The sequence below is a fragment of the Dipodomys ordii genome, unplaced genomic scaffold, assembly GCF_000151885.1.
Source record: "Dipodomys ordii isolate 6190 unplaced genomic scaffold, Dord_2.0 Scaffold189, whole genome shotgun sequence".
In the NCBI taxonomy this organism is placed as follows: domain Eukaryota; kingdom Metazoa; phylum Chordata; class Mammalia; order Rodentia; family Heteromyidae; genus Dipodomys; species Dipodomys ordii.
In genome coordinates this window covers 2460385-2475436 of record NW_012267405.1, presented here as the reverse complement: position 1 = coordinate 2475436, position 15052 = coordinate 2460385, and the positions used below count along the sequence as shown (strand labels likewise).

Here is a 15052-nt window from a genome sequence, read left to right as displayed (position 1 = left end):
TGGGCACTGTCCCTCAGTTCTTCAGCTCAAGGCTAGTGCTCTACCACTTGAGCCACAGCGCCACTTCTGGCTTTTTTTCTTTTTGCTTATGTAGTGCTGAGGAATCGAACCCAGGGCCTCAGGCATGCAAGGCAAGCACTCTACTACTGAGCCACCTTCCCAGTCCCAGGAGGCTGAACTTTTAAAAGCATAAACAATAAGTTTCTGGACTGGGGAAAAATTGAGGCTATCACTACCTTGTCAAAAACAGGTGAAATGCTCACACTCAGAAAAAGGACCACCCAGTCCCTTAAGACAGTGCCCAAAGCAGCAGTTCCATCCAGTAGTTCTAAGGTTTTGTTTTGGGTTTTAGGAGGGTTTTTTTGGGGGGGGTAACTGTTTGCTTTTTTTCAGTTGTTCTGGAAATGAAACCAATACTTTTCCTTTGCTAGGAAAGGGGTACACTACAATCCAGCCTTAGTCTCTTATTCTTAATCGTGAGGGAATAAGGATTATCAAATCCCTAAGCAAAGTCACTGTGATACAACAGAAATGAAAAACAGTGACAAGTAAACTTGAAATTATGAAGGTTTAGGCTTTAAAAGAAAAATGTCCCCCCTGAAAATATAAGAGAGGATATTAAGCAAAGACAGTGGAGTATAGCAAGCACTTATAGTCCTAGCTACTCAGGAGGTTGAGGCAGGAAGATCAGGCTTGAGTACAGGAGTTCAGGGCTGTAGTACACTATGTCAATCAGGTGTCCAAAACAAGTTTGATATCAGTATGGCACCTCCCAGGATTAGAGGACCACTAGGTTGCCTAAGGAGGCGTGAACTGCCCCCAAGTTACAAAAGGGATCAGGCCAAACAGAAATGTGTTTTCACTCAGATTTGTAGCTGGGTACTAGTGCCTCATGCCTATAATCCTTGCTACCCAGGAAGCTGAGATTGGATGAATTGCAGTTTGAGATCAGCCCAGGCAGAAAAGTTTGTCAGACCTCGGAGCACTGGGAGTCTATTATTCTAGCTATACCAGCTCCAAAAAGGGCCAGCCTTAGAGTGCCTACCTAACAGGACTAAGGTCCTGAGTTTAAACTCTAGTACTATAAAAATGAAAGATTTAAGCCAGGCGCCTGTGGCTCACACCTATAATCCTAGCCTGATATTCAGGAGGCTGAGATACGAGGACCAAAGTTCAAAACTAGCTCAGGCAGGAAAGTCCATAAGATTCTTAGCTCCAATTAACCTCCAAAAAGCCAGAAGTAAAGCTGTGGCTCAATGGTAGAGTGCTGCCTTGAGCAAAAAGCTTAAGGCCAGTGCCCAGGCCCTGGGTTCAAGCCCTAGGACTGGCACAGCAAAGAAAGGAAAGGAAAGAAAAGAAAAGAGAAAAGAAGAAAGCAGGCAGGAAGGGAGGGAGGGAGGGAGAAAGAAAAGATTTTAGACCGAATTTGTCCTTTGTTTTTATTTCTTACTTTGTTCCAAAATGATATTTTTCTTCTTATCTAATTTTATTTTCATGAAAATAAAATTTTTAGAAAATATTGGATAAAAATAAATGAAGAGCCAGGTGATGGTGGCTCACACCTGTAATTCTAGCTATTCAAGAGGGTGACATGTGAGTATTGCAGTTCAAAGCCAGCCCGGCCAGCAAAGTCCATGAGACTTTTACCTCTAATAAACGACCAGAAAACCAGAAGTGGCGCTGTAGCTAGCCTTGACCTGAAGAACTGAGAGACAGCACCCAGGCCCAGAATTCAAGCCCCATGACCAACAACAGAAGGAAGGAAAGAAGGAAGGAAGGAAAGAAGGAAAAAAGGAAGGAAGGAAGGAAGGAAGGAAGGAAGGAAGGAAGAAAGGAAGGAAGGGAGGAAAAAGAGGGAGGGGAAGTCAAGGAAGGAAGGAAAGAGAAAAGAAAATTAATGGATATGAAACAGTAACGTTTTAAGAAATAGAAGGAACAACCTTCAAAAAGTGTCTGCATTTAATGTTCTGTCATGGGTCCTAACTGGGCTGTCTCTTAGGAGCTAATAAAGATAAGTCTGCTCTCAATGCATTTCACTTTGATTTTTTTTCTCTCTTCCATATAATTTATATTCCTTTCTAATATTTGATTTTATCTCCTTGTTTCTTGGCATCTCTTCTACCTTAAGATCACTACATTTCTAGCTTTTAGAAAGATAGCCAACTGAAATGTGCTAAGAGCTTAAGACTCTGTCCTGCCTCTGCTCCTTGGTTAGAAGTTCTGAATTGGTAGTTGAGCAGTTTCACACAGCTTTCTTTCCTTTCATTCACTGGTAATGTCTGTGTTTTCTCCAGACCTGTCATTGACCTAGCAGATTGAGAGATCAAAGTGAGGGGAAAAGCTCATGTTTCTTTTTCTGACTTTTGAGCTCTTGGCTTCTCATGTGTGGACTATTTCCTAAGTCTAAGAGGAGGAGAGGGGAAGCCATAGAGAAGAATCTCTCTCCCACCCCCATTTATCACCTTTACCATAAATTTAAAAAAATTAAAAACAAAGAATACCTTACCCATACTTGTAATTTATACTGTGTAGTTGCAATACAATTCAGAGGAAATAACTCATGGTGTAAGAAAGTGAAGATTTGTAGATGAAAGGACATTTAAGTCTTTTTTTTTGGGGGGGGGTCCGGTCGTGGGCCTGAACTCTGGGCCTGGGCGCTGTCCCTCAGCTCTTCAGCTTAAGGCTAGTGCTCTACCACTTGAGCCACAGCGCCACTTCCGGCTTTTTTTTTTGCTTATGTGGTGCTGAGGAATCGAACCCAGGGCCTCATGCATGCAAGGCAAGCACTCTACCACTGAGCCACCTTCCCAGCCCCAGGACATTTAAGTCTTATTTGTTTGTTTTTGTTTTTTTGTTTTTGCCAGTCCCAGGGCTGGAACTCAGGGCCTGGGCACTATCCCTGAGCTTCTTTTGCTCAAGGCTAGCACTCTACCACGTGTGCCACAGCACCACTTCCAGCTTTTCCTGTTTATATGGTACTGAGGAATTGAACCCAGGGCTTCATGCATGCTAGGCAACACTCTACCACTAGGTTACATTCTCAGTCCCAACATTTAAGTTTTAAGACAGTTGAACGTTGTGTTTAATTCAGAAAACAACTGCTCAAATGATCACTTGCCCTTTAGCATACCAAACCCTGCAATCCTAATGTGTCCCACAGCATGCGTTCCTAAAAGAGATCTACATCAACCATATTTGCTGTGTGTGTATGTATGTATGTATGTATGTTGTATGTGTATGTTCATTGTATTCTACATTTCAGAACCTCAAAAAAATCCCTGCTTTCTCAGATCCACTGTCTTTTTGTGCCATCTTCTTCATCTTTTTCTCTTCTGGCTATTGGTGTTTATTTTTGTTGGTTTTCCTAGGCAAGTACTCTATTACTTGGCCCATTCCTCTAGCCCTGTGCTTTGGTAATTTTTGAGATAGAGTTTTGCTAGACATACCATGTAGCTGAGATGGCAGATCTATACCACCACATGCAGCTTCTTATCTTCTGATGGGATCTTACAAACCTTTTTGCACAGGCTGGCCTTGTACCATGATCCTCTCATCTCTACCTTCTGAGAGCTAAAATGACTGGTATGAGTCACTATACCCATGCCCAACTTGACTTTTTAAATTAATTTCTCTTTGAATAAGAAAAATGTTTTATCTTGGTGTGTGTCTGTGTCTGTGTCTCTGTGTGTCTGTCTATCTGTGTGTGCATGCCAGCCCTGGGGCTTGAACTCAGGGCATGTACACTGTCCCTGAGCTTTTTTGCTCAAGGGAAAGCACTGTACCACTTGAGCCATAGTTCTATTTCTGGATTTTTTGGTGCTTAATTGGAGATAACAATCTCACAGACTTTTCTGCCCAGGCTAGACTGGCTTTGAACCACAATTCTCAGCTCTCAGCCTCCTGAGTAGTTAGGATTACAAGTATGAAGCATCAGTGCCTGGGTTCATCTTGCTCTTTTTTTTTTTGCCAGTCCTGGGGCTTGAATTCTGGGCCTGGGCAGTGTCTTTAAGCTTCTTCTGCTCAAGGCTAGCACTCTACCACTTGAGCTACACCCACTTGTGGCTTTTTCTGTGTATGTGATACTGAGGAATTGAACTCAGGGCTTCATGCATGAGAAGCAAGAACTCTACCACTAAGCCACATTCCCAGCCCATCTTGCGTTTTTTTAAAGCCAGCCTATAATACATTCATTCCTTTAACTCACTTAATCTTTGTATTCTCTAAGGAGGCACTGCAGCCCGAAAAGAGATCATCAAGAATAAGATCAGAGCCATTGGGAAGATGGTACGGGTCTTTTCAATTCTTCGGTAAGGAGATGCCTGTTTTTAGTGTGGGATAAAGGCATTTGAAAAGAAAGTTAGATATGGATTTAGAGTAGTGTGTTTAGGATTAAAATTTGGTATTGGAACTGTAGATCTTTAATTGAATGCTGAACCTCACTTCCATGTTGAAATGACTAACATTGTTCTGGAAAACATTTGCTTGGTACTGGCGTAGATGTAGTGAAATGTAGGTAGTGGTGTAGTGTGGATGTCAGAGCCAAAGTGCCTGTGTTCAATTCTGACTCTCTCTTAGCAGTGTAATAATACTATGTGCCTCAGTTTCCTAGTCTGTAAAATACAGATAATAGGACCAAGCTCACAGGGTTGTTAAGTGGTCAAATGGAATTTTGCATGCAAAATAGCACCTAGCTTTCAGGCCCTCTGATCAAAAACTGATCGATTGCTTAAAATCAGGATATTTCAGAAAACCCTTTCCTCCTTTGATTCAGAGTGAAGGGAGGGAGGGAAAGCGATTCTTCTGTGGCTTTTTTTTTTTTTTTTTACTTTACTGAGTGTCATTGACTTGCTGAGCAGTGTGGTTCCCTGGCATTAACCAGGGCTTCCATGTTCCTTTGCAGGGAAGAGAGTGAGAGTGTGCTGACTCTCAAGGGCCTGACCTCCTCAGGCACACTCCCCCTAGGTGTCCTCTCAGGAGGACGGCAGACCATTGAGAAAGGTGAGTAGGGGCCCCCGTGGAAGGTGCACACCCTGCCTCTCAGTCAGAAAACGTTGCTAGACACACAGGCTCTCCATCTGCTGGAAAGGTGAATCTTTGGACTTCCCTCTTCTGTATACAAAAACTAACTCAAAATAGATTATAACTTAAGTGTAAATGGTAACACAATAAAACTCCTAGGAGGAAGTGTCGAGAGTAGCCACTGGGGTAAGCAAAGCACCTTTAGGACACAAAAAGAACTAGTGTTCCCAGAAAAAGGAGTAAGTTGAATTCCATTAAAATGAATTTATTTTCATGAAAATATTTCATAGACTTGGCAAAGGCAAGCCACAAACTTAGAGAAGAGTTTATAATAATTCTAAACTAGGAGCAAACCAAACATCCATTATAATAAAACAGATAAGTAAATTGTGTTATATTTATATAACAAACCATTCAGCCATAAAAAATATATTATGGTTTCATATAACAACATGATTGAATCTCAGAGTTTATGAGGTAATCTAAAAAAGTGAGAGCACAGCCTATCTGATATATTTGACTTATCACTGGCAAGAGACTGAGAAAGAAAGACTGAGGACAGTGCTTTCTCTGTGCTTTGTTGTTTTTTTTGTTGGCGGTGGGGGCTTGAACTGAGGGTCTAGGTGCTGTCCCTGAGCCTCTTTGTGCTGAAGGCTAGCATTCTACCACTTGAGCCACAGTACACTTCCCAGTGCTTTCTCTGATAGGATATTCACTCAAGATGGACTTCTTAGTGTTGGGAATATATCTCTCTATAGCTAGATATCTCGATATATAGATATATTGAGATATCTAGATGTCTAGATATCTAGATATCTCTATAGCTAGATATACATATTATATATATATATGTATAATGGTCTAAATGGTAATTACACATATGTAAACTTAAAATACTGAATTAAAGCTGGGCGCCGATGGCTCAAGATCTGAGGATTGCGGTTCAAAACCAGCCCAGGCAGGAAAGGCTGAGAGACTCATCCCCAATAAACCACTCAGAAAACTGGAAGTGGCACTGTGGCTCAAGTGGTAGAGCACTCACCTTGAGCTAAAGAGCTGAGGGACAGTGCCCAGGCCCAGAGTTCAAGCCCCATGACATACCAAAAAAAGAGAAACAAACTGAATTATACTATGTACCTCAGATTCGTGCTCATGATATACCTTGTGCATGTAATGAGAACAATTTGGAGAATTAAGTTTCTCAATCAGGGAGAGTATTTGCCTCTGCCTGCAGCCAGTATCTTCTTCAGTATTACCTCTTCAGAGGATCGGTTCTAAAATTCTCTTGCCAAAGAAGAAAAGAAAGAAAATAAAAGGAAAGCCAATACAACTACAGATTTGACTGCAGCGTTCCTTGTAGCTAAAGTAAAGAGGAAAACCAGAAATCAAGAGGAAAAACAAATCCATAAAGACTCCAAGATAAAAAGAACAAAGCAGTTTTAAATTAGACCAGTCAACATTGAACACTTCTGTACTGTAAATGGTACTATGAAGAAAGTGAAAACGCCTGTAATCCTAACTACTCAGGAGGCTGAGATCTGAGGATCGTGATTCAAAGCCAGCCAGGGCAGGAATGTCCATGAGTCTCTTGTCTCCAATAAACTACCCAGAAAAAAGATGGAAGTAGCACTGTCTCATATACTGCAATGGTCTCATATACTGCATATGGGAATATAAAATGGTATAAAATATAGTTCTTCAAATGATTTAAAGAGATTAAAGAGAGTTACTATATGGCCCAGCAAACAGTCCTGGTTTTGGGTCCCCCAGATTTGTATGCAAATTCTCCTAAGTAGCATTCTTCATATAGCCCCAAAGTGTTACAAGTTAAGTGTTTTTCACTTAAACAAAATATAGTATATCTAATGGATACTGTTCTGCCATAAAAAGGGATGAAGTGTAAGTTCATGCTTGAATACAAGTGACACTTGAAGATGTGTTAACTGCAAGCAGTCACTAATGACAATGTAGGGACAGAATAGTAGAGTAGTCGTTGACTAGCATCAAGGGATATTGCTGGAGGAGCAAAATGAGAAGTGACTGCTAATGAGTAGGGCATTCCTTTTGGGAGTAAAGAAAATTTTCTAAATTGTGATGGTTGCACAATTCTAAATATATCAAAATCATTGACTTTTATACTTTAAACAATAGAATTTTATTACATGTGAGTGACATTTCAGTAAAGATGTTAGTTTTATATTACTTTTCTTCTTATAATATCCCTTAAGACAAGCTGCTGTCTTAATAGCCACTGCAGAAAGCATTTCTTACCGGGGCATGCTGGCTTAATACCAGTACTCTTCAGCACTAAGAGGCTGAGGCAGGAAGATTACAAAAATATCAGAGAGGCTGGTTGTCGGTGGCTCGCGCCTATAACCCTAGCTGCTCAGGATGCTGAGATCTGAGGATCACTGTTCAAAGCAAGCCTGGGCAGGAAAGTCCCTGTGAGACTCTTATCTCCAATTAACCACCAGAAAACCAGAAGTGGCACTGTGACTCAAGTGATAGAGCGCTCACCTTGAGCTGAAGATCTGAGGGACAGAGCCCAGGCCCAGAGTTGAAGACTCATGACCAACAAAATAAAATAAAACATGAGAGTCCAAAACAATGTAATACACATTCTTCCAGGCCTATTTTTAACTAATTAGGTCAACACTGAAGAATTCTTTTTGTCATTTCTTGACACTTGTATCTGCAATGCACTGTGGGAAGGCACAAGCCCTGCCATTGTTAACAAAATTGCTACAGAAGGAATTGACGAGTTCTGTGATGTTCCTTGCTACATTTTTTCATGTGTTAAGGTTTTACTGTCTGACAAAGCACAGACAAGGACATTTACCTGGTGGTTTTTTAATTTCTTCAGTTTTTTCACTAAAGGAAGGAAGGGAAGGCTCTCGTAGCAACTGGCCTGTTTTCTTGCACAATAAACAGAAGCCATATAGGTTGTCATGTCAGCCTCTGCCATATCTCCAATCCAGAAAGGTACATGAATTTGTATCAGAATTGAATTGTCTGTGCCTTTTCTGGCCTAATAGTCTATTCTTAGACAAGAAATAACTCCTCACTGTAGTCCATTTTTCTCTTATTTCTAAATGCTAGGCTATTATTACTCAGTGGTCACTCTTTTTTAATTCAGTCATTAAAGACAATTGAGCCAGGTGTGGGTGGCTCACACTTATAATTCTAGCTACTTGGGAGACAGATCTAGAGGACTGCAGTTCAAGGTCACTTCAGGCAGAAAAGTCTATGACACTGTATCTCCAATTAACCAGCAAAATGCTGAGCTATAGGCATGGCTCAAGAGGTAGAGCACCAGCTGTGAGCAAGAGCCAGTCTGTGAGACTGCTGGTGCATGCATAAACACATTTGCACTTGTGATGTCAAATTATTGGATAAGTAATTGATATTTGGTGTCAGAACATAAACTAGCAGTTAGTTGTTTTCCATTAGAAATTCTCCCTACTTAAGGTCTTGCTTACCTACCCAATTTAGTTTTCCCTCTCACCAAATTTAGTTGTCCTCTTGTTTCTCTAAGGCATTGGGTTTATTATGGACAGAGTAGTAGGTAGAACCCTGGGTCATGTGGCTGTTAGCAGTGTTGCTGATGTACTCATTCTTCTGTCTTTGTTTTTGCATGCTGCTGTTCCTGTCCTCTACAGCTACAGTCCAGGCGATACGGTCCCAGGAAGGTATGACCACTTTACTCTGATAGACATGCTTGTGTATCTGTGTGCTACTTTTGAGAAGCTGGTCAACATTTCAATCTTGTATTGCATCACCAGGGCTGTCACAGTGAAGAGAGGAATAGCTATTCCTGGGCATGAACATATCTAAAATTTTTATGTATTTGATTGAAAGCTTAAGTCTTTTCTGGGCTCTCTGAGTTTGAATGCAATGACTAAAAACTGTGCAACTGGTAATGAGAAAGGCCAAGTGGTTTAGTCCTATATCCTTTGCACATACAAGAGCCAACTATTTGGTTAGCAGTCAGACTAACTAGCCACTCCACTCATCACTTGAAAGGTTTGCAAGAGCAGAAGCAAAAGTAGATGAATTTAGTTTGCTTCATTTCTTATGTGCCCTAAGGCATTAAGTTAAATTATCTTAAATTTTTTTGGGGGGAGGTGTGGTCGTGGGGTCTGAACTCTGGGCCTGGGCGCTGTCTCTCAGATCTTCAGCTCAAGGCTGGCGCTCTACCACTTGAGCCACAGCACCACTTCCGTTTTTTTTCTTTTTGCTTATGTGGTGCTGAGGAGTCGAACCCAGGGCCTCAGGCATGCAAGGCAAGCACTCTACCACTGAGCCACCTTCCCAGCCCTATCTTAAATGTTTTTATGGAAACATTTTAAGCAAAACTTTATGAATATGTGAATGAAAACTGTGAAAATACACAAACCTTTGTTATAAGTGTAATGGCTTTATTAGGAAGAGTGGTTCAAAAGAGAATCCAAAGTTGAATCAGAAAGACAATATCTAGAAGCTGTGTAGATGGTTTTAGCTCCTGGTTGTACAAGATATCCTCAACACAAAGATTTTTTTTTTCAGTCCTGAGTCTTGAACTCTGGGCATGGGCGCTGTTCCTGAGCTCTTCAGCAAAAGGTGACTGCTCTACCACTTGAGCCATAGTGCTACTTCCCACAAAGATTTTTTTAATGGCCAATGCCCTGTTTGTGCCTAAACCAACTACTTTGGGTTTAACACGTTATATTCCTAATGTCTTTTTTGTAACATCCATATGTTTCTGGCCCATTAAAAAACTTTCTCAAACATATTGAGATTAAGAACTTGTTAGCTTTTTGTCAGGTCTGTTTCCGCCATTGTTATCCATGAGCTTTTATGAAGATTTATTTCAGCTGCCTTTTGAGCCTGGAAGCAGTCATTTAGATAGGGCTGATTCAATCACTGTTGCCTGTACTGTCACCAGATAGGTACTCCATAGCCACTTCTGTGTGTTTCTTAGGGGGTTTCTGTGTTGTGGGCCACTTGGTTAAATTATTGCTTTGCTGCCTAGTTAAGCATTCTACTCCCCCCTTTCCTATTTTTCCTTCATCATCACAGGATTTTCAGTTGGGCACAAAATCCAGAGTTTTGAAGAAGCTCGAGGTCTGGACCGAATTAATGAGCGAATGCCACCTCGACTTGGTAGTAGGTCCCCCGATTTGTCAATGAAACCCCTAATCTCGGCTGTGCAAAGGAGCATCCAGAGGAAGAAAGCTCAGCAATGACGCAATCCTGCTGAGGTGGACCGCAACCCGACGAGCAATGCTACTTCTAAGTGGGAAATGAAACAAAAATAACTCAAAATAACTTAAACCTGGAGGTCCATTCAGAATTCAGTCTGCCTTTATTCTGTAAGAAGGTGAACATTTTATAAATTCTTTTAGATGTGTTCAGTATATATCAAAAATGTATCAAAAGTGCATTTGTTTTGTTCTTTTCACCTAATTTTTGAAAATTAATCTGATTGTTATAGATATACATGTGAAGTCTTGTTAATACATAAAAGAAACCTTCCCATAATAAAAGGGCCTTGGAAACCTCAACCTGGGTTTCTGACTTGAACTAGTCAGCCTTTTCTCTTGTTTTGGTAGGAGATATCTTTCATTTAAGACTAGTAACTAAGGGGTTTTTCCTTTTTCCCTTTCTGCTGGGTGCTGTGGAAGAATGTCCTCTTAGATTTCAGTGACTAAAACTGCTTCTCTCCTGATGAAAAACTTAATTATACCAGAACTCAATAGAATGTTCCAAATCTAGTGATTTTTAAACTTGAAAGGGAATGTTTTCCATAACAATCTACTGAGGGCTTTCTTTTCTTTTCTTTTCTTTTGGAGGAGGGGGGAATAGAACTTAAATTCAGAGCCTGGGCACTGTCCCTGAGCCTCTTTGTGCTCAAGGTTAATGCTCTACCAATTGAACCACTTGTGGTTTTGAGTGGTTAATTTGAGATAAGAGTCTCACAAGAACTTTTCTGCCTGGGCTGGCTTCGAACCATGATCTCAGCCTCTTGAGTAGCTAAAATTATAGGCATGAGCCACCAGTGCCCAATATAGGTTTTTCTTAGCATTCCTTAAAATGTGTCCACCATCTATTTATCAATAAGCATGATCATTTTGAACTCCCCTTAGCAATTGGGAGGAGAAAGATTTCCAAAAAGCTTTAACAGGTGTCAGATTGTGTTGTTTCAGTTTTGAATCCAAGTGACTTAAACCTATCTGCAAAGGTAGTTTGATTTGTAAACCTTTCCTAAATTCCCTCTCTAGAATCTTCAACAGCAAGAAATATTGATGCTTTTCTATGTCATGGCATCAGCCATTGCCTGTTATCCTTCTGTAATCCTCTTTTTTTTTGGTCCTGTTGTGGGGCCTGAACTCTGGGTCTGGGCGCTGTCCCTCAGCTCTTCAGCTCAAGGCTAGTGTTCTACCACTTGAGCCACAGCGCCACTCCCGGCTTTTTTTCTTTTTGCTTATGTGGTGCTGAGGAATCAAACCCAGGGCCTCAGGCATGCAAGGCAAGAGCTCTACAACTGAGCCACCTTCCCAGCCCCATAATCCTCTTTTTTTGATGTCAGTACTTCTGAAACCAACCTGGACAATGGAAACCGATGAGGGGGCTACAACCCCATATGAACTAAAAGTCTCCACAAGGACATTGAATAAGTGGGGATTTCCTGCCTCCTAGAATTAAAGGCCTATCTACTAATTGCTGAGATGTTTCTCCATCTTTTTAGAAAGTGAAAATGCCTGTAGTCCTAGCCACTCAGGAGGCTGAGATCTGAGGATCACAGTTCAAAGCCAGCTCTGGCAGGAAAGTCCGTGAGACTCTTATCTCCATTTAACTATCAGAAAACCGGAAGTGGCACTGTGGCTTAAGTGGTAAAGTGCTAGCCTTGAGCTGAAGAGCTGAGGGACAGCTCCCAGGCCCAGAGTTCAAGTCCCACAACCAACAAAGAAAACTCTCCAGTAAACTACCCAGAAAAGGCCAGAAGGGTGTTGTGGCTCAAATGGTAGAGCACTTGTCTTAGCTCATCTTTCTGGATTTTTTAAATACCTTTGCTAACAGTTCCAAGTTTTCATAGCAGAGATCAAGACATTCTTGAGGACTAGAATCTACCTGCATGAATTGTTGTTAATAAAAAAAGATAGGATATTGTGAAAGGAGATAAAGAATCTCCTACTGGTAAGCAAAATCTGTGAAAGAAGGGAGAAAAAAGTCCTGTGTGACTTTCAAGATGGTTATTTTTTATGTGATTATATTGTTATTATTAAGGTGGTGTACAGAGGGGTTACCATTTCACAATTCAGTAATGCATAACTTTCTCTATTTTAGACAATGTTACTCCTTCCTTCACTTCTCCCTAGTTAGCCCCTCCCACCTTGCCCACAAGTTCCATAGTTCATTTTTCACATACTGTATACTGAATACTATGATTATATTCATTCACCCTTCCTCCTTCCCTGTATCCTGTTTATCCCTGTAAGTAGGAAAAGGAAAAGAAAACAAAGCAAATAACACCCCCAACAACATAATAACCCAAGGTTGTCATTTTTTAATACTCAGGGAATTAACCACCTGGAATCCTTATACCCTCTGTCTTCTAAGCCCAGTGGTAGGGGAAAAACAAAACAAAACAAACCATGTCTTTGGAAATCTCACCTATGAAAGTCAGTCCCCGTGACAGATCGTAGAGAGGGAGTCCTCACCCCCTTTTTTCATTCCCTGTCCCATACTCACACGGTCTGCAGGTAGAAACCACCCCTCAGGGCCTCCACCAGCAGGCAGGAGCCGGATAGTTACTGGAATTGATCAAAGCCATTTTAGTAATTTCTTCGTTATCTTCCAAAAAAAACAAAAAAAAATAGTATGATAAAGCACATTTGACAAATGGGAGTGGCACAAAATGGTATTTTACAGGTTCCCTCAGAGTAAAAAGTCCTGAGTCAAGAAAATGTAAGTGGTGGAGACATAGCTCAAGTAGCAGAGTGCTTGCTGAGAATGCGTGAGGCCAAGAGTTCAATTCTTAATACTGCCACACAAAAAAATGGGGAGATAGGAAACCTGAGTTTAAGATAAAGCAGTAACACCTTTTGGAGGAAGTTAGGCTTAGATCTGTAGTTATAAAAATATAAGTATTTTCTTCCATTCTGTAGAAATCCATGTGTGTTTTGACAAGTGTGGTACATGTTCATATGACATATCCAGCATCTTAAAGTGATATTCTCCGCTGGAGTGTAGTTGGTCACTTGTTTGTGTGAGACCCTAGATTCAATCCACAGTAAGGCTCTATGCCTGTGCACCTACAACTCAAAACAGTTAGAAGGCCTGAGCCGTACTTAGCGCACTGTATTGTAACAACAGTGTTATTTCTTCCCTTTAGACTATATTGGAGGGTTTTTTTTTGGGGGGGTCTAGTCGTGGGGCCTGAACTCTGGCCTGGGCACTGTCCCTCAGCTCATCAGCTCAAGGCTAGCACTCTACCACTTGTGAGTCACAGTGCCCCTTCCGGCTTTTCCCCCCCCTGCTTATGTGGTGCTGAGGAATCGAACTCAGGGCCTCATGTATGAAAGGCAAGCGCTCTACCACTGAGCCACCTTCCCAGCCCTGGAGGGTTTTTTTTAACATAATTTCAAAAGTTTAAATCTCAATAAACATTTCCAAGGTGGCTCAATGCCCTACCCTGGGTTTGCCCTCAGAGGACTGATTTCTGCCTAGGGCTTCATTCCAAACAGTCATCTTACCTGCTAAGTTCTACAGCCTTGACATTCTCAAAGCCTCTTCTATTTCACTGTGACTTGTCCCTGATGTTCTAAAGATGTCAAAAAAAATACTTTCATCTCATTCTCCTTCACATTAAGGTCCACAGGTCCTCTTCTTTCTGAAATTTCTCCTATTTAGGAAACCAAAAAAGCCTCCTTCATACTTTAGTTTCCTAAACATGCCACAAGATTCCTTTGTGAATGTTTCTGAAATGCTATTTTGATGGCATGCTAGCCTCGAGTGGAAAAAGCCAAGCAAGGCACAAGGCCCTGAGTTCAAACTCTAGTACCAGCACCAAAGAAAGAAAAAGAAAGAAATTCCATTTTGACAATGACGTTTTACCTGGATTGGTTTCCTGGTTGGGGTTATGTACATATTTGAAATTTTAAATTGATCAGATGACTATTTTGAAATAATTTTAAAAGTTCATTTGACAAATTCATAACATTTCTATTATCCTTAAGTAGTTATACAAAGGAGTTTCAACTTCAATATGTGAGTATAATGCATCTTGATCAATATTTCCCTTTCCATCATTCTCCCTATCTCTCCCAACTCCACTCATTCCACCTATTTTTTAAATCTGTTCTTTGTAGAGCATAAACAGCTCACCAAAATATGTGTGTGTATGTGTGTGTATTTGTAATAGAGTGCTACAATGAAAACGGCTTTACTTGCCCTTACATCTTCAAAGTGACACTTTAGGTATGTGGACAGACACTGCTGATTTGTTGGTCTTTTGTGAGTAGATATTGACCATCAAAATGAGCTTTGCTTGCCACACTCTGATGGGACTTGATTGATAAACTCCTTTCCTAGGGAAAAAAAGTCGACTGTAAAGAAGCATTGTTCATATCCTTTGGTTTGTATTTGTATTGCCTTTTCTGTTCTTCCATGAATAGTCACCATTTAATGAAGTAAGTTTCTGTCAAGGACAAACGTTTACTTTCTTGGCATAACTTAGGGATGGTTTCCTGACACTTTTAAAAATAGAAAAGTTCTTTTTTGTTCAGTCAATATAATATTATTATTTGATGTAATTAAGGAGCAAGAGTGAGGTTTCTGAAATTAGCTTTAGAGCCATTCAGCATAAGACAGCTGTTCTCTTAAGAAAAACATTGTAAACCATATTAGGTACAATTGGGCTGCTTTCCTTGGTCTTTACAGCATTGCAGAATGAGGAAGACAGAAGTCTCTTCCGCCTATGTTTTATGCAAATATTCTATTGTAATTACCTCCAGAATTCTTCACTACACCATTTCTTTTTTTTTTTTTTTTT

General features: G+C 40.7%; 1 protein-coding gene across 2 annotated transcripts in view; it reads left to right on the top strand.

The window, feature by feature from the left end:
* Nucleotides 1–10581, top strand: part of Ppp3cc (protein phosphatase 3, catalytic subunit, gamma isozyme) — a 59944-nt gene extending 49363 nt beyond the window's left edge. The window contains exons 11-15 of one of the 2 annotated variants that reach the window (XM_013034455.1): nucleotides 4226–4307; nucleotides 4901–4998; nucleotides 7883–8001; nucleotides 8679–8708; nucleotides 10078–10581. In XM_013034455.1, coding sequence (XP_012889909.1) covers nucleotides 4226–4307; nucleotides 4901–4998; nucleotides 7883–8001; nucleotides 8679–8708; nucleotides 10078–10188 — 440 coding nt within the window. In that variant the 3' untranslated portion in view covers nucleotides 10189–10581. The remainder of the gene's footprint in view (nucleotides 1–4225; nucleotides 4308–4900; nucleotides 4999–7882; nucleotides 8002–8678; nucleotides 8709–10077) is intronic. The other variant, XM_013034456.1, reaches the window with a different exon arrangement.
* Nucleotides 10582–15052: the final 4471 nt, after the last annotated feature.